Source organism: Mixophyes fleayi, chromosome 12 (genome assembly GCF_038048845.1).
Source record: "Mixophyes fleayi isolate aMixFle1 chromosome 12, aMixFle1.hap1, whole genome shotgun sequence".
NCBI classification, from domain to species: Eukaryota; Metazoa; Chordata; class Amphibia; order Anura; family Limnodynastidae; genus Mixophyes; species Mixophyes fleayi.
In genome coordinates this window covers 71,561,991-71,582,664 of record NC_134413.1, presented here as the reverse complement: position 1 = coordinate 71,582,664, position 20,674 = coordinate 71,561,991, and the positions used below count along the sequence as shown (strand labels likewise).

Sequence of the window (20,674 nt, the reverse complement as noted above, 5' to 3'; positions counted from 1 at the left end):
TGCCAAGGTGCAAAGTTACTCATTTATTTTGCTTTTCTTTCCTTAATGAATTAGACCCAGTACCTTTGGGACACATTTTTTGAGACCTGCTTTTAGTAACTTTTTTTATTAAATAATGAAGAGCTCTGAAAGTAACCATGTTTTTAATAATTTTCCTAACAACAGATTGATCGCTAAGTCTGACAAGAGACAGAAAAATGATTGAAGACAAACCTGTCATCCGCAGTTCTTCCAGATGTAAGAAAAATATAAATGTGTTCGTTAGGGCGGGGAACCCAGTGGTAATATCAAACAAGAATTTAATACGGACATTTAGGGCACCCAGTGTTACACCCAGCACCCCCCATCCCCCATCTTTCATGTAAGTCCGATGTAACTTGTTGAGTCCTGAAGCCGCTGTCAGCATGTTCTGTTACAGACAGATAGCGCTCACCTTCCGGTCCTGCCCTGGTCTCTGGCTGTAGGAGAGCAAACTGCCAGTTAGGGGTAAGAGAAGAACTGCTCCGGGCCCTGACAGCAGAGTTTGCAGGGTAGTTTGTTTTCTATGATTGTCAGCAAATTATGGCTCCATTTGTGTGTTTATTAACAGATTATGGCCCCGTTTTCTATGACTGATGCTATAATCCGGTGACAATTTTTTAACGTTATCACTAAATATTATATGGGAGCTGCTTTACATATATAAAATAGCAGATTTCCTCCAACTGGATATGGGCTTTTTCTGGTAAGATATATTTTCCTCCCTATATCATGTTTGCGCCAATGCCTCTCAGTATGTGTTTTTTCCTTGTTTATGGTATAGTTTCACCACAATTGATAAGCAGTATGGTAGTTACCTCCCAAATGTCCCAATTTCAGCAGAAGAGTCCACTATCCTGCCCGGGGACATATTTGTCCAGCTTGTGGGAATGTTGGGATAAGGGCGATAGCTAATGACCACGCCCTCACTGTGCCTTGACCACGCCCCATCAAGATGTGGTCATGTTTGTCTACTTTGTATGTCCCTGTATTTTGTATACTCTGTTTTTCCCAATACCTGTTCTGCCGATCACTGTGTCATATTACATATCAACTACGATAGTAATAATAATTAATGGGACTCATGTACTAGCCAAGGTCCACGGTTATGCCGCGGTAGCTAGCTTTTCCATGTAGATCAGTTATGGACTCTCTATCGGCATAGGCCACATTCTAATCGGAAAATTTCACAGAAGCGATGTTCAAATTGAAAGTCCCTTATCCCACCTGAGTGTCAGACGGTGCAGACTGGATCTACACACAAGAGGGAGCTATTGCACACAAAGGAACGCACATAAGAGACAACTGGGGAGGAACTAAGGGTGAAAGGCACAAAACAGGGATAATGAACAAACACATGGATGAAGATCAGACACATAAGGAACATGTTTAACAGATTTTATATTGCTAATACCATGGGTAAATTAATGATAATTTATAGTAAAACAAAGTCACCCATCATTGAGAATATATTAGCTGATAATGAATATTCTTGTCTCCCCAGTGCCAGAAGCTGTAATGGAGACCCTCGTTGGAGATCCCAATGACACCTCCCGGAGGAATAAGGAAAACATCGCTGGACATTCCATCGCTGAGGTAAAATGTCTTGTCTACTATATTATATATGGAAGATCGTTGTTCAATTCTAAATTGAGGCACAGGTTAAGCTTCAACACATGTGACAATGCGCTTATGTTGTAATATTGTTACATTTTAGTTATATTATAAGTAATATTCAGTCTTTATTCCATGCCTCCCAACTTTTGCAATCCCCGAATCAAAACAAAACACAGTTTGCAGCAGTGCGTCCATAAATGGAGGTGTGGTCACATCACAATGGGTGCGTGGCCACACCCTCATGGGCACCCTTTACCATCCTCCCCTAACAACGCCAAAGATTTTAGTCTCTTCTATGTATAAAGATGTACATGTAATATTATGGGCCAGATTCATGTTCAGACTTATCTTGCGTGAAATAGACCTGCGCTTGCTCCAAAACGGACTTTACTCCAATTAACGCAATTGCATGTAATTCATGTCCAAAGCAAATGACACTTACGACTGCCTACAACACATAAGGGAACAATGGTGGCAAGGTTTTTCTCCTGGACAAAACCATGTTACAATGCAAGGGGTGAAAATAGGGTTATTATTTAGCACATAAGATAAATACTGGCTGTTTTTCATGTAACACACAAATACTTGATAGCTTTAATTTTACACTGAAATTTAAAGTTGATCTAGGACATGCCCAACCCCAACTATAAATCTACCATGACATTTTAAATTTGCCTCCCACTCCAAGGCAACATGGTTTTGCCAAGATGCAATGTTACTCCTTTTTTTACTTATTTTCTTTTCCTTAACGAATCAGGCCCATTGTATGTACAATATGCATTAAGGAGATCTTGATTTATGTATTTAATGTAAAAAAAATATAAATATGATTATACTGTTTAGAGTTGTTCATCATTTTTTTTCTAGGCTTTATTTAAATACCTTATATTGCACATACGCTTGTGTGTATACTGCGCTGTGCTCTGTTAATGTACAAATTGTAACGTTTAGGCAGATTGCACTTACACCCAGATTCAAACTGAAACACATCTTGATGTCCGCTTGGATTTGAATATGGGTTCCGTGATCTTTTCTTAAGAGCAAGTTAGGTGCAAGTTGCGTTCGGACTTGAATCAGGCCCTATATGAGCCTCCTCTTCAAGGTTCTCATGTTTCCCTAACATGATCCTCACCAGGTAGTGGTCCAGGTACCAGTTATTCCCACCAATGGTTCTTTAACATCCATCTTGCAAAGAGCCTGTGGTATGAATCAGCAGTCATTTTTATACCAGTATCATGTAAATTTCATCACTTAAATTCAAAGTTGAAATGTATTAATAGTCTCTAGTAACCTCTGTCCTTGTTATTCCAATTCACTGGCTTTCCTTTGTATTGAGAGTCATTCATTTGTTTCCCTCCTACAGTATGTTTGTAATGACATTTACTTTTTATTTTCCCGGTTGTCTTAGGAGAGTGTATCAAGCCCGAAGTCACCACCACAGGGATTTTATGTGGGCTCCAGCTCGGAGGTATTTTCTACATATATAACTTTCTAAAGATATAAGTCTTTCCATCAGTGGACTCTTCATTTTATATTTACTTATTTTACACCAATGGTATATGGTTGAGGTTGAAGCCATAGGTCCTGGTGGTGATGTGATGGTGGGTGGTCTACAGCAACATCAAACTGTGTGGTGTGGTAAGACAAAAAATGAAATCCAGTCCCCTGGATAAGTGTAATTAAAATGATTGCCCCCTTGTTGTTCATAATTAATCCCTAAATGATATTAATTATTATTAGTGCCCCCTTGATGATTATAAATTATAATAGTGCCCCCTTAATGATATAATTATTTTAGGGTTTCTCTCTTTTTTCGTCTCTCTTGTGTCCAGCACCTGTTCACGCAGTGTGTGCAGGGAGGCCCCTGGACGTGACGTAATAACGCTGTCATACTTAGGGGAGCCGGGGGCCCCTGCATACAGTCACATCTGGGACTAGGTGCTGCTGGCAATTAAGATGGCAATTTTTAAAGGAGAACCCCGGCGTGATCTGTGTATCTGCTAAAATGTAACATTCTCAACTTGTATAAGTTAATGGTAGATGCAACTTATTTAGGAAATAGGACAGACTGTATAGGCGAGCATCACATATCTGGGGTTAACCATATTTACTTTTTATGTTCCCGGTTGTCTTAGGAGAGTGTATCAAGACCGCAGTCACCACCGCGGGTATTTTATATGGGCTCCAGCTCGGAGGTATTTTCTACATATATAACTTTCTACAGATATAAGTCTTCCCATCAGCGGACTCTTCATTTTATATTTATTTATTTTACACCAATGGTATATGTTTGAGGTTGAAGCCATGTGTTGAGAGACTTTCATTTTTAAAACCCATATACTTCCTCCTACAATATGTTTGTAATGACAATTACTTTTACTGCCCCCGATTGTCTTAGGAAGATGTACCAAGCGCCGGATCAGCACCTCCAGGAGTACATTTGGATTCCAGCTTGGCGGTAAGTATTGTCTAGGTATACAGCTTTCTAAACATATAAATCTTCCCATCAGCGGACTCTTCACAGATTGAATATGGTTGAGGTTGATGGGGCTTGTTAGCGGTGGGTGGTCTACACCAACAGCGAGCTGGGTGGAGGGAGGGCTGGAGCAAAGATGAAATCCAGTACTTCTCAGGTACCAGATGCAAACATCCGATCTCTATTATCTGTCTGCTAATATGGGTCATTTCTATATCTGACCTTGAGAAAACTATCCTGTTCAGTCGTCACAATGACCGAAATATACTGTCTCCCGTTTTCTTTCTTTTCCTGGATTCATAGAACTCCCTTCCACTTACTTGTATACGTATGAATGGAAGAGGTGTAACATAATCTACAAGAGTAGATCAGTTAGATATGAATATTCCCAACGGTCTGTGAGGTCATTTTGGTGAATGATGTTTGAGAACAGAGATGTCTCATGTTTATAATGACATTTACTTTTTCTGCATCCTGTTTTCTTAGTGTTGTGCACCAACACCGGATACAGCTTTAGAAAAATATCTTCTGAATTACACCTTTAAGGTATGTTCTAGATATACAACTTTTTAAAATATAAGTCTTCCCATCAGTAGACTCTCCATATTATATTTATTTAACACAGATGGAATATGGTTGAGGTCATGGGCCTTGCTGGTTGGTGATGGTTTGGTGGTGGGTGGTCTACAGCAATGTGTACATATCAGATATCTATTATGCTCCTGTTAATATGAATAATTTCTATATCTGCACCTGATAAAACTATGCTGCCCAGTCATCACAATGTATAAAATATTCTGTCTTCTTCTTACTCACCCACTTGTATGAGTATGAAAGGATGAGGTGTAAAGTAATCTCCTTCAGTAGATCATTTCGACCTGAATAGATCTGACAGTTCATAAGGCCACTATGGGGAAAGATGTTTGAGAACAGAGATCTCACATCTATAATAGAGTTCTCTGGAATCAAATTGAATAAGAAAAGGTTCCGTACAGAGAGTGCTTGTTATGTGGCCATGGTGCACTGCTGGATGACTGACAGTGATGCCTCAATCCCTGACCATGGTGATAGTATGGTGATGGTGATAGTATGATGTTTAAGGGCAAGTTACTCCGCCCAGTGCAGAAACACAGGGCCAGGCCAGTGCCTCCTATAGAGAAGCACATGGCAGCAATCTGCACCCAGGAACTTCTAAGATAAGAGAATTATACAGGTCACTCTTTCTTGCTTTAAAGACATAAGAAGTTGGGCAGTCAGGTGACATTTTTTGGACTTTGAGGTCATTACTCATAAGATCTGGTTGACCTGCTGTCATCATATTGTGAATGTAGCAAAGGAGGCAGAGTTAGATTAAGGATTTGGGGGGCCCAGGGTACTTAAGAGAGGGGGGCCCTATGGTCTAACGTTAACAGCACAGTGCCATCATTCAGGGAGAGAGTTACTAAGTCACATAGTTCTAAACCTACTACAATAATACACTATTAAATGTCATGTGTGTATGTATATATATATATATATATATATATATATATAAAATCATATATATATATATATATATATATATATATATAATAATAATGTAGTAATGTAGTAATCTATGTATGAAATGTAAAATTTACATAAATTCAAATTTGCAATATCATCCTAGACCCTAGTAACTCCTACTCTTGTTATAACAATTCACTGGATTTTCTCTGTATTCATTTTAAAAACCCATATTCTCTCTCTGTAATAACATTTACTTTTTCTGCTCCTTGTTGTCCTATTAGTGCGCACCAAGACTGGAGTCACCGCCCCCAGGATTTTATCTGGATAACAGCTCGGAGGTATTTACTAAGATACAACTTTCTAAAAATATAAGTCTTCCCATCAGTGACCAACTTCACATTATATTAATTTTACACAGATGGAACATAATTGAAGTTGAGGCCATTGGGCCTTGGTGGTGGTGGCGGTGGGAGGTCTAAAGCAACAGCAAGCTGGGTGGAGGGGTGGAGGGGTGGGGCAGAAAAATGGAATCCAGATCAGATACCAGGTACAGCAGAGGATATGTGGAAAAATCAGATTTCTATTATGCTTCTGCTTATATTAGTAATTTTTATATCTGGGCTTGCAAAACATTTAGATTTCTGTTGAGAACATGACAAAATATCCTACCCCACACTTGCTGCCTAGGTGTGATCTTTGGCTCAAAACTATCCTTTATTCCCCACATCCCATCTCTATCTCTCTGACCCCCTGACCAACATTGCTGTGTGACTGGATCATATAGCCCACTGAGCACTTTTTACAGTTGCAATCTGACCAATATACAATATATAGCACTTAACCTCATGTATCAAACTTACATTGTCCCATAGGTTGTAAGCTTGTGAGCAGGGTCCTCTTACTTCTCTGTCTGTCTGTATTACCCAGTACTGTTTTATTACTGTGTTTGTATCCATTTGTAAAGCACTATGGAATATGCTGGCGCTATATAAATAAATGATGATGATGATAGTACCAGAGGTAGCAAAAGTCAACACAAAGCCCAGGAGTAGAGCTGGACATCGGGAAATCTTCTACCTCCTGATAAAATTGATCTCTTTAGGATCGAGTGTTTGATTCCTGAGGGTTTCCCATTTCATGCAATGTTTGTAAATATCTGCTAAATTACACTATCAGCTACTATGATATCCTACTATTAGTCTGGGGATGGTCTTCTCATTTGTTTGGTTCACGTGAAGTGCTATCCTGTTTTACGAGTACTAGGAATGTATCTTAGGCTGTAGCTCCTAAAATTTCAGTCCATTATTGGTATTTGGCTTCCGCATGTAGATTAATATAACAGACGCAACACAAATATAATCTGCCTTGTTTGTTAAACCATGCGCATGTCCTTTTGGCTTTGTCTACCTGTTTCTTTTATTAAGCTGACATTCTGCTATCTATATGTCCTCTTTTTAATTTCTGTCCAATGCCGTCTACTTCTACTACTGGGAATGTCTTGTTATGATTGGTTACTGCAAGTTACAGCTCATCTGTGATATCTCCATCAGCTTAAAAAAACAAAACAACTTAATGCACATGCAGCCCCAGGAGTGAATTGCGTAAAACTAATGGTTGCTTCATGGTTAGGATATTGTACCTGTGTACATGGTTTACCCCATTGTGTAGTCATTCTTTTCATATGCATACATTTTATCAACAGTCAGAATTCTCAGCATCTGATGAAGTGAAGACAACTGAAGATGCTGGATGTGAAGTTCCCATCAATGAGGTATGGTGGCTTTTTGACTTCATATTTAGATGGATTCTATTATCCTCTGCAAAAGGTCTGATTGGCGGAAACAGATAGATCAGGGGGCGGCTTTGCTAAGTGCAGATAAGGCGCACAACTGTGTCTAGTTTTGCACTGTTATTTTAATGAGCTAGTTTGGGAGGAGAAGCTGCTTTTAGGGAAGAAACTGAATGTTTTGATGTTTGTATATGAGCCTTAGAGCTTCTGTAGTTCATCACATGACTTTATTAGGACACATAATGGTGAAGGAAGCTGGTAAAATTCATTATGTCCGCACAATTTGTGCTCTTTAATTAAGTTACATTCAGAGGAGGGAATTCAATTGACAGCATTACTCGTGAGAATAACGCGTTCCTTGCACTATTAATGTTACTACGGTAATAGTGCACATTATTACCGTTAGTACGGTAATCTCAACATTGATTTTTGCTTGCAGCTCTGAAAGCCTTGAGTAGAGAGCCGCGTTAAAATTATCGTACTAACGATAATAGGGCGTGGGCTGCGTTATTCTCACGAGTAACGCTGCCAATTAAATTCCCCCATAGAACATCCAGGCCTGCGATAATAACTAATCCTTGTTACATTTACTAAGATCAGTATCAGTTTTCTTAGCAGGCTTGGACTCAAACTTTTTTCCCCTACAGAATACACATGAGAAACAGACAGCAACAGAACGTCTTCATGCTCTATGCAGCTTGGTCTCAGACTGTACACCATCCCCACCAGAAAGACCGCATGCCTCAATTGACAACATCCCTTCTTCCGTTCCCGTGGTCATCACTACATCACCGCAGGTGGACACAAGAGAGATCACCATCGAGAATGATGCACAAGCAGATTTTTCATTCTTCTGTTTGTGCTCATGGTGCTGCCTTCCAGCAGACCAGCAGCAGCGGAGGCAACAGCAAACATCTGGCCCCCGGAGATCTCGTCTTCAGTCCCTGTGGAGGTGGATTCGTAAAAGATGTGGAAGGGTGGTTTCTGCGAGCAACATCAGTGGAAACCAAGACAATGGCAGCGCTGGGAACTGAGACATACCATCATGCGGCATACAGGGTGAGCTCATGTCTTGCACTGAAGGGTTAAGTTGTTACATAGTCTGATTCTACACATACTAACCTAGGAAACACCTATATTGTACTGATGCACTATCCACAATGTTCTACACATATATACACCAAGAAAATAATAATCAGATTCTGTTGGCTGAATCCCAAGGATTCAACTGAACACAAATCTTCCTAAACCTGCTAGGAATTATCCACATTTTAATCCAAATTCAGGATTCTGTACATCAATATATTTTACATATAATACATTTTCCACATTTAGAAATATAGCTGTAACATAAGTCTTCTAGTTTTACTCTTTCCTTCACCATCAGCCATCTAAAGATACAATATATTTACATAAATTAGTGGTCTTAAGTATGGATTTAACCAAATCTACCAGAGATCTTTAATTCTTCATATAAAACCTGCACATACTACAAATGTATTAGAAACATGAAATTATCTGATAGAAGAGGACTGGTGACTGTATCCGTCAGTGCAAGACATTTCCCCTGTTCATGAGCATGGAAAGATGGACACTGTTGCTGATTTAACACCAGATGTTTCATATAGATATATAGATATATAAATATATAGATCTATTTGTTTCATTTAGATATACAGATATAGATGTTTATGTATTATGCTTAAAATATTGGTAGTTACAAAAAAACAAAAAAAACAAAAAAATTATTATAAGAGTAAGAGAGGGCTGGGATTAGAAGTGATATAAACACTGAGGGTGCATGTAGATGAAAAGGATAAGGTGACTGGCGGGTCAGGTTCAGGGCAGGATCATGCGTCCTCCCTGGCAGGTCATCGAGTGTCCCCTGCATGATTGCCTCAAATTTAGTTGACCCAGGTCAGCGAGCAGGTCCAGTCGCGGTCGGCTGACCGTAGTTTGTTTACTTTAGCACTGTTGGTGGATGCAGGGACTGCGGCTCCTGGGCCGGGGAGCTCTCTATCTGTTTCTCCCTCTGCAGGTTCGGCTGGTTGTGTGACATCAGGTCAGAGGTCTGGGCGTGCTTCTTATGCGGAAGCCGCATCTACGGCCCTGGTGGGCCCGTCATCACGTGTGGAAGGTGGTAGTCGTGGATCAGTTGGTGAGCATGCCAGTAGGGTGTCTGGTTCTAGCTCTGATTCCAGCTCTTCTACCTCTGGGAGTGAGGTTCCGGACAGGTCTGGGAGGGCAGACACAAGATTGATGAAGCTCCTGAAGAGGAAGTTGTGTAGTACCTGCCATAGGGCGGGGTTGGAAGGTGTTGGTTCCAATGAAGGAAGCAGGATATTGAGGGACGATGTGGTGCGCTGTTCCAATACAGCCGTCAGGGGGATATTAGGTGCCGGGTGTGTGGTAAGATAGGCACAGGTTGTTTTGTGGATATGTTTGCCATCACTAATAAGGCTACAGATGATTTGGCAGCATCAAGGTCACGCTCTGGCGTGTTGACGAGGCATATGGAGAAATTGTCATACCTGGTTATTGAAATTGACACTGTTGCAGGGTGTTGTAAGCTTCCAATGGAGGAAGTAGCTAAGTTGAGGGGTGTGATTGATTCGTTTCAGGGTGAGTGTAAGGTGCAGTAAAAACAGGTGCAGTCACTGCTTGGCCTGCTTAATTTTGCTTGTAGAGTGATACCCATGGGTAGGGTTTTTTGCCAGAAGTTAGAGAGGGCTACGGTTGGGATTACAAAAGCAAGGCATTTTGTGAGGATATCCAAGGAAATTAGAGATTATATGGCTATGTGGTGCATGTTCTTGGAAAATTTTAAATGAGTTTGAAGCTGCTTTGTTTCGGCTTGAGTGTGTAAAGGCTTTTTTCATGGCTTTCAGAAATACAACAGAGGGATTGAATGAGACCGAGGTGATATAAACACTGAGGGGGCAGGCAGAGGAAAAAGTACAGGCATACCAGGAGTTAACTTATCTGGGTTGTGGTAGAAATCTGAGTTATCCAATCAGTGGAGCCGGAAGGGGAGGGGTTTGCTTTCCTGAGGAGGCTTATAACATATAGGAAAAGGATGTGACTTCCTCTTGCCGGATAGATTTGTTAAGTGAGTATGGGCTCTCTGCTGTCCTGGTAAGTATTGCTACATAAACTGTTTTTTCACTGTGTTTTTTAACTGTGTTATACTGTTTTTGGTATTGCATTTATTGCTGTGATCGTGTTTATTTAAGTTGTATTTTCAGTGTTCTTTTCTTTTCACATTTCTTCCCAATCCATTCTCCTCCTTGTTTTCTCCACCTTATCTTTTTCCCCTAGTTCTTGTCCCTGCCCCCCCCCCTTTCCCCTCTCTCTTTTTCTTGTTTGTTTTTTGTTACCTTTTCCTTCCCCCATTATGCTCCGGGCCAAGAGAGTTAGGGTTCCACCCCACCGCCTCCCTGAGGCTTGTTCCCCCTCCCTCGGCCCTTAGTAAGCGGCGAGCCCAGATCCAGGCCTCGCCGACGGGTGTTTCCTCTTCCCCCCTCTCGGGTAGTGGGGTGGGTGTCCCCGGCGGTTCCGCTGCGGCCGCGGCGGCTAGAAAAGTTTATGCGCATGCGCGACGACACGCACGCACGCAGACGCGCGCGCATGCGAGTCAGTCCATCCCGATTCCGGCGGCCATGTAAGATGCGGGCGCTCCAGGAGCGCCCGTGGATGCCCCTGCAGCCCAGTAGAATTGACAAGGTTGTATAGGGATATGTCTCCTGCTCCCGGTGGTTATTGGCTTAGACATAGTAATGGTTTTCCCCTTACAAAGTTTCAATTTTCAGCGGTATTCAAAATATGCGTGATTAAGCTTGGTTTGAGTGCAGCGGACTATGGGACGCATTCCTTTAGGATAGGGGCAGCTACGGTAGCGGCAGAAGAAGGTGTGTCTGAGCAGAGCATTATGGCTTTGGGTAGATGGAAGTCTAAGTGTTTTAAGCGGTATGTCAGGCCAGCTGTGGCGCTCTAGCCTTAGACAGGGCGATGTAATAAGGCTGACCTATGACGTTGCGTTGCTTACCTTGTTGAAAGGGAGCGCGGAGGGTTTTGCCATTTCTTTTCTCCGGGGGCCTGATTGGCGGTGGCACCCCGGGGTTTCCGGTTTTACCTCCGCATGGGTCACCCTGCGTTATGCGCGAATGTGGCAGTTTTTTGTTTTCAGTATTAATTATGTTTTACGTTTTGCCATTTAATTTACTACTAATAAATTACTCCATGTTGCAGGTGTACGTCAGGATGGGAGGATGGGAGGAGTATTTGACTGGTAGGCCATTCATTTGTTTTTTGGGCCGGTAAGAGCGGCCCTGCTCATGATGTGAGCAAATTTTCCAGGGCGGAGTCAATAAGATGGATAGGTGTTAGGGGTATGCGTTGGGAATCTCTGTTGAAGATACTAAAAGACACAGAGAGTAGGTTTGGGCGCCCTTTAGAACTTGTAATTCACCTTGGGGGGAATGACCTGGGTAAGTGGTCCAGTTTAGAGCTCATTGAACATATAAGATCTGATGTCGGGGCCATTAAGTTACATTGGCCAACAGTTCACCTTACATGGTCCGATATTATCCCTAGGCGCAATTGGAGAGGGGCGGATAAACCAGCACGGATTGAGAAAGCTTGTGGGAAGGTAAATAGGGCGGTTTGGAAGACCTTTCAGGAAGTAGGTGGTGGCTGCATTAGTTATCCGTCCATAAGGGCTGTGTTGACGCAGTACTATAGGCCCGGTGGTGTACATTTGTCTGATTTGGGTATGGCATACTTTATAGAGCAGATATTTGGTTTTCTTGTTTGGCTATGAGAGGTCGGTTGGTGGCGGGCTGCGGTTCCTGGTGGGAAACCTTAGCTGTGGCAGTAAGCAGCCCAATCAGCGGCCATTTTGTTACATTGAAGGCGTAGTAGGCACTCTCCTCTTAAAGGGATTGGGCAATTAGCAGAATAGCACTTCGGGTTTAAGGGGCTCCGCTTAGGCGGGCGGGCCTCAGCTAATATGCCAAATGGGGGAGTTTGGCATTTTACGCCTAGTCGAGTCCAAATTAGTTTGGACGGAATTTACAACTAGTAGGAGTAGCCTGGATGCTGATTGGTCTGTTTATGTTGGCCACCAATTTTTCCCCAGCAGGTTTCGCCTATAATAAATTCCTGACCTTTCAAACGCCAATTCAAGTCTCTGTGTCGTTATTTTAGTTGTTAAGTTAACTCTGGTAAAGGTTAAAGATGGTATAGAAGGTTGTCCACCATAAGCGGTTTACAGGTGAGTTGTTAGCTTCATCTAGATCGGCAATCGGTTCAGGGTTACTTCACAGAAATGTTGTGGTTAAGAATGATAACATAGCTTGTAAGATCCATAGATTGAAGACTGATCCTTTGGGTAGGGGGCGGTGGATTACCTAGCATCGTAATCAGGATATTGCAGTTTGCCCGCTTGAGTTTACAAGATTGTATAGAGATATGTCCCCTGCTCCTGGTGGTAATTGGCTTAGGCACCATGATAGGTACCCCCTTACGAAGGTCCAGTTTTCCGCGGTCTTTAAGAATTGTATTGCTAAACTTGGATTGGATACAGCAGACTATGGGACTCATTCTTTTAGAATAGGAGCGGCTACAGTAGCGGCGGAGGAGGGTGTGTCGGAACAGAGTATCGTGGCTTCGGGTAGGTGAAGGTCTAAGTGTTTCAAACAGTATGTTAGGCCAGCTGTTGCGCTTTAGGCTTAATAATGCAATGTGGTAAGGCTGACCCATGACATGCGTTGCTTGTCTTGTTAAAAGGAGGCGTGGAGGGATTTGCCATTTCTTTTCCCCGGGGGCCTGATTGGCTTGTGGCACCCCGGGGTTTCCGGTTTTAGCTCCGCATGCGTCACCCTGCGTTGCGCGCAAATATATAGTAGTTTCTTTCTCTAATACCATGTATTATGTCTTGAAATTTGTTTTATGTGCATTTTACTCCATGTTGCAGGTTTACGGCAGGATGGGAAGCATTTTTGGCTGGTCGGCCATTCATTTGTTTTTTGGGCCGGTAAGAGTGGTCCTGCTCATGATTTGAGCAAATTTCCCCTGGCAGATTCAGTTAGATGGTTAGGTTTTAGGGGTTTACGTTGGGCGACGCTATTAAAGATTCTAAGGGATAGCGAGTGTTCTGTATTTAATAAATAGGCCTTCTTACCCCAACCAGAACTAAAATTAAATTAATAGCATTCTCAGCATTAACAGTTAAACAAACCCAACCCCCCCCCCCCACCCAACCAGTCCAAAACAATAAATTAGTACACATTTAATAATTAGGATATTTTACCCCAACCAGCCCGGCATTAAATTAATATACTTAAATACTTAAATAAATACTTAAATTTAATAAATAAGCCTCCTACCCCCCAAACAGCCCCAACCTTAAATTAATAGCTCCCATGTTTAATAATTAGGCCTCCTCCCCCCTAAAAACCCCAACAGTATATTCTTAGTGTTTATGTTTAATAAATAAACTTCCTTCCTCCCAACCTTCCCCAACATTAGATTAATAACATTCCGATTTGATTTTTAAATCAATTTCACCCCCACCAGCCCAAAAATTAAATTAATAGCATTTCCATTTAATAAAAGGTCTATTTCACCCAACCAGCCTCAATATCAAGTTCATAACGTAATATTTTCCACCATATTTAATTGCAGATGTGCTGGAAACAACATACTTTGCATTGCTGGGGAATGGGGTATTTTCTGTGGTAAAGAGCTGGCTAAGTCCTGATGATCTAGCAGCTTCAACCTTTTCTTTTGGGCTGGAAAATGTTGTTGCAGCTCTTGTTGTCTAGTAGCTTGGGTCTTTTCCTCTAGACTGCCACTCCTGTAGCATGTAGTCTGACAGCTTGACTCTGGGTAATGGGGATGACAAAAACCTGTCCACATCCCATGACCAAGATCGTTTCCCAGGAGCACATCTCACATTTATTTGCCAGCTCCCCAATCGAGACGTACCCTCACCGTGGGCACTTCGAGTCCATCTGGAACTGTGACTTTGGCAGTCTAGCCTGGCAATGCTGCAGCAGGTTCAGCAAGGATGGGGGGCTCACCACAGTGATTGAGGTCCCTGAGACTCTCAGGCCTTCTCCCTGCAATGGTCCAACTTGGGTGCTTCCACCTCTTTTTGGGTGTCTTTTTGGCCTCTTCACTGAGTCACTTTTCTCTGTGACATACGCCACTGGACTTTCTGGGGCAAGAACAATCTTTTTAGGCCCACCTCCCTTAGTCGGGTATGCAAGTCAGCCTGTAGGACAGTCTGGCCTTAGGTGACCGGTTTTCCCACAGCCATAACACTTCCTATCCAGTCTAGTCTGATGACTTCCAGGAACAGGGTGGAATTGCAGCTAGCTACAAGCACCTGGGTTAGTGCCTACTGTTAGGATCTGCCTCATGATGCTGCTTTAGCTCCTGCCTCTGGGACTATATTTATTATTATATTGACCCTGCAGTACCTGTGAACCACCAGAGGTGCTGTTATTCTGCCTTCTCTTCTCACTATCAGGGACTACTAGCTGCACTATGTTAATCATTCGCACCTGATTGTCTCCTATATATGCCTGCCTCTCCCAGTTTCCTTTGATGGTCATTAATGTTTCTGTGCCTGTAATGTTTATTTACCCTTGGACTAACTGCCTTGCTTTTTCTCTTTTCCTGTGGAAATCCTTGCTTAGCCAGTTTCTGCTTTTCTGTAAGCATTTAGCATTCATCTCTATCTTGTCACTTGGAGGTAAACCTGATATTTGCCTTATACCTGGAAGTCTGTTTATTCACTGATCTGGCCTGTGTTTAACTTGCATCACATGGACTGTGTTTTTCACTACATTAAACAGTTTAATACTTTCAATATATTTCTGGCTCCGTGGCTTTAATTACAAGGACCTAGTTTGTGGAACAGGATTGTAACTACTTGCTTGGCGGAGTGATCAACAGCAGAGGGATGTTCTTCAATTCATAAAATTCTTTGGTTTTGGCTGCTAGACTGGCGCTTCTGCCAGGGTGGCCACACCACTACATTTTGATTTGCCAACTGGTCCGCTACTTCAAATATTATTGTGTTGTGGTCCAGTACCAATTTTTTCACCCTCTGTGTGCACCGGCGAGACAACTGCTCCCTGCAAATTAAACCATTTAAATCCACCCAGGTCTTGACACCAGATCCATTCACACATCTCATCACGAACTGCCACAGCTGGTTAGCAAATTCCTCATGGTTGATGAGAAGGCTTCTGCCAGATCCTCACATTTCTGCCAGTAGGTTCCTGGGGTAATAATGTAGCACTTAAAGAGAACTTTCTTTACCACTTCAGAGTCTGCACAGTCATCTGGGGTCAATACACAATAGGCCTCTAATGCACGCCCTTGCATTGTAAGGACCAAATAATTGACCCACTCCTTTTTGGACAAAGCATGGAGTTTAGAAATCATTCCAAACACCTGCAAGTGTAGATCACTGTCTCCAACACCGTCCTCAAATTCGGTAAAGTGACAGGACCCAAATCATGGTGCAGCAGATAATGACTTTTTACTGTACAATTTTTCTTGCTTTGCACAGGATTTCGAGATCTACCTTGGACATTGCGGTGTAGTTAACCATCTTTTGCATTCCCTTGTGTGGAAGGAGCTCTTCACTTGAGTAACTCGGCTCTCCAAAAAAAAAAACCCTAGCATTATCAAATTGCTTGCCACCAGTTATAAACTGTGACTGGATGGGCTTACTCTGCTACCCAGTGTTTGGAGAGGGAGATCTTAAACAGTTTAGTTGGGTTTCCTTCTTACTGTCTGTATCTGGCTGTTACTGACCACTTCTACTGGTGTCACCTGTCAGCAGATATTCACCGACTGTGAATGCCAACTGCACATGAGTTGTAGGAGAATAGTGTTGCCACCAGCTGTCCCCAGGCTCTTTGAGCTCCAGTATGGTGCCCTGCAGACTGGGACTCCTGGATTCATGTGTGAATCTAGGAGGCGCCTCTGCAAGTCTCTTCCAGAAGCCACTGAACTACAGCTGCCAGCGGAGTTTACACACAGAGAGCTCCAGGCTCCTACTTTATCCAGGGGCTGCTCCTGCAGCCCCCACTGTACCATCAGGGACTGGAGACCCCTCCGACACTCCAGTCATCCTGTACTTACAAATGGGAACCGGAGTGGAGGAATTAAAGCTCTGGCTGAGCTCCGATCCTCACTGGACCAGCAGTGGGGTGAGAAGCAATTTCTTTTGTTTTATACACATTTGAAATAACATTTTATAAACACACATATCACTTTATACATTTCTACTCCTGGGCTAACCCTTTCATCGCAAATATCTACATTTATATATTTATTAAAATACACTTTAAAATACATTGCACCTCCAGCACATAGCACTGGGGGGTTAACCCAATTGGCACCGCAGCATTGGAAGGGTTAATCTTTACATGGATGGGAAACCAGCCACAGGGTATGGTAAAATCTACTAACTACATCTTATTAAGATCAGAATTATGCAATCACTCTGCCAGTGTGTTAAAATTGAATATAATCCTACTTTGTTGTACAGTATCTGACAGTTCGCATTTTCCCAAGAGTCATATATATAAAACTTCCAAGTTCAAATATAATATATATTTTCTATACTTTCCGATGCCTTGTTTTTTATATGATATTATACTTTCTTCACATTCCTTACATTGTACTACCACATAATTAATTATACTTTTATTAAAATAACCAATTGTTTAGTAATTCCCATGATGTTCATTATTCATTTTGTACCTCAGAGACAACAAAATTTAATCTGTAGGAATGAAACATGTTAAATGTTATCTAAATGTAAAATAAATTCCCTGATTAAGTAGATACAGTGTTTCTAGAGTCTTATTCTTTGTCTTAAACTGATTTGGATATTCCAGTCCTCATGTTCTCTCCAATCTATTAACTGCTACAGCTGCTGTACACGTGTATGCTGGTGCCCTATCATGTATATATATTCTTTAAAAGTCCCTTTCTGTTGAATATTGTGATGCCAAGACAATATACTGTCATGATAGTGATATGCTGCAGCAGAGGAGCACCTAAATCTGCATTACCACCTAATTGTTGCATGTTATCATGTTACTCACCTGCTTCTCCTCTCTCTGGAGCCCCGGGGCCTGCTCCATGCACAAGTGTTTCCCGTGGTTCCGTGGTTCATCTCACAATTCTGACTAAATTGACATTTTGGCGCAGGGCCAAATTAAGCGATCGACTCACCCCGCCCCCTTTTGATCTCCCCGAGGTAGAAGTATGAGTAAGCAGGATGATCAATCAGGAGTTGCAGTCATGGAGATTGTGGCTTCTGATTGGACCTCCTGCTCACAAGCCACTGCCACAGCCATATGTACACGGAGGAGCCAGAAACGAAGGTGTCCCGGGAAAAGCGGCTGCATAGAGCAGACCCTGGAGCTGGAAAGGGGCAAATAAGTAACATGTAACAATTATTTGATAATGCAACTTTAATCTCAATTATGTCAAGGCTTTTTAGGTGGTTTCACTATACCCAATGTATTGTTTTTAGTGACAAAGCCCTGTATAAAATAAAATCCTTTCAGAAGCATAATTAAAGGGGTGTCCAACCATCACATGTATTTAATGGCTTGTATAGGCTTTACTCCAAGTTTTAGTAAATACACAATTTTTACGTCCTGGTTTCCCTCTGTACGTTTAACCCGTGTGGTGATACCACGGGGCAGAGCTGTGTGTTTGTGTTGCTCTGCTCTGCTTTCTGTATAATTGTACCCAGTGAGCAGCTTTATGTTGTATCCTGGGGTAAGAAAATAATCCACTCTCCCGGATGTTATAAATACATGGCTAAAATCACGGAAGGAGGCTACTAAGAAAATAAATGCTTGTAGTAACATTTTCAGGATGGTGTGTACAAGATAAAATAAAGCAATCTGAAGGTGGAACAAACAAGCAAAACATCGCACAGCTGGTATTTCAGTACATAGACATCAAACTAGGTGGAGCTTGATCTGCTCTAGTGGGGAATGCAAAATATCTTTACCATCGTTGTATAAAGGAAATGTATATATTGGGGCTCATTTAGAGTTAGACGTAGGTCATTGTTTGCATAAGATGTGTATTTTCATACTGCAACGATTCCAAAATCCAGAAAGTATATGTCCATATATAGAGTTATTTATATCGCTGACATCCGTCCGCCTTTGTCTGGAAAAGCAGAATAAGGATGTGCAGGGACTAGCATGCATGGGCTGAGCACAGTATGGGTGGGTTCATGTAATTGTAACATAACATCTGCAAATACGCCTTTTAGGGCTCGATCCTCATGCAGGTATTAGATTTTTGGTGCAGGTATATGATGATGACTATCAGCCCTATTTAGCTGTTTCTGATTTGCTGATTGAGTATTGCGTAATTGACATTTCCATTTTTAATTACATTTTATATCTGCACCCCACTGTATCGGGGGGGGGGGGGGATGGGGGCAGACTTACACTGGTCACAAAGAAACTGTTTTTGAGCTGCAGGCGCCTTGAGACTCAACATCAATGAGTAAATCCACTTTTTTGTGTACGTTATTTCCAACGTACGTTTGGTGCGCAAATGCGTCCAACTCTGAATAAGCCCCATTATGTCTTTACTGTACTAGTTATGATTTTGTTGTATATGTTGTTATGTGTACACTGTGCATGTGGTTATTTTACCATTTCCATGCAATACATTTTCTAATGAAAGAATTGTGTCTGTGTTTTTCTTCTTACTGTAGCAATAACTAGATATTTATGTGGATAAGAAATTTCCTTGCTATGGGCATATTTCAAAAGAGCTTTATTAACTACACAGAGAGAGAGGGGTATGCAACACTTTTTATTGTAGCTATTTGTTTGACTGTACAAGTCAGCTTCCCTTAGGCAAAATAGATGTACACTGGGACCAGTACCTGTGCAATACCTGTCATCAATACCAATTGCAAAATCAGGACAATTTAAGCCAATTGCCAATCCATTCAAACCATGCACAGTTTGCCAGGAGTTCCCCCCGATCAGCCCAAACACCTTTCCTAGTAGGTTCAGCCTATTTGACCAACACAAATTGTGACTGTTCAAGGAAAGGTAGGTGAGGTCTAAGGTTAAGGCAGCTCAGGGGTTATGGCTGCCCTACCACCTCCTCCAGGTAAATCTTGGTCCTGCTCAGAATGTGGGAAATGTTTTTCTAAAATATTATTTCTTAAGTATCAGAGAAGTCATACCGTAAAGAAACCATATTACAGAATGTTGGAAATATTTAGCACATAATTCACTTCTTGTTGCGCACCATACAAGAGAAAGACCATGTCATACAGGAGAGATATTCTTGCTCTGAATGTGGTAAATGTTTTACACATATTCCAAATTGTTAAATATCAGAGAAATCACTTAGGGAACAGCCAAATTCATGTGCTGATGTGGGAAAGGGTTTCAAAGTAATTCAGAAAGGTATTGTATGTCAGAGAAGTAATGAAGGGGAGAAACGTTATTTTATGCCCTGAATATGGGCATGTTTTACAAGTTCTTGCTGTCTGGATGTCCCATGTGGCTATAAATGAGGTTGGGATTTCCTGCAATGGGTTGGCAGTGGTCTTCTCCTGTGCCTGCTGTGGTGTTGGTAGGAGCAAGAAAGGGAACATGCTGGCAGTTTATTGATGGCCAATGTATGTGGCCCCATGCATACTCAGACATGAATGTTCAGCTGTGGTGGAGGGCAGCCGCTTGCTAAGTGTTTTTAAGATCGGAAGACAGTTCAGGCATGGGAAACCTGCTTGAAAAAGACATAAATTAAATATAGATACAAAGCATCCCTGACTTAGGAGACATCCAGACAGGGAGGCAGCATTATTATTGGAGAATGGGTTTTAGAATGTTTTTAGAGTTCCTTATAGGGAGTCCAAAGAGTTGAAACTGTACGGATATTTGATGTCAGCCATGCATTATGCACTGTAAATGGTAGCTAAAACAAAGCCCAGAATATTCAGCCTGATTCATCATTTGTCAATTCCAAAGAAAGATTCGCTGACTAATGGGATCAGTAAGGAGACATGTTCTGCATCATACACCTCACTTGATGCGGCCATTCTGTAAGAGGCATCTTCCTGAAGCTTTCACCTCCTTAAAAGAGTGGGTGCTAAGGGGGGAAATGGGAATCAAGTCAGTTATCCACTATCTGGACATTTTTCTTTTCATGTGACGAGACCAGCGTCTTATGAAAACCTATAATGAATGGGGATAGTATTGGGA

The 20,674-nt window shown here is 41.9% G+C and overlaps 1 protein-coding gene across 1 annotated transcript in view; it reads left to right on the top strand.

Annotated features, from left to right (window-relative positions):
• Positions 1-19,800, top strand: part of LOC142108362 (uncharacterized) — a 75,646-nt gene extending 55,846 nt beyond the window's left edge. The window contains exon 4 of the mRNA XM_075191988.1: positions 19,749-19,800. Coding sequence (XP_075048089.1) covers positions 19,749-19,800 — 52 coding nt within the window. The remainder of the gene's footprint in view (positions 1-19,748) is intronic.
• Positions 19,801-20,674: the final 874 nt, after the last annotated feature.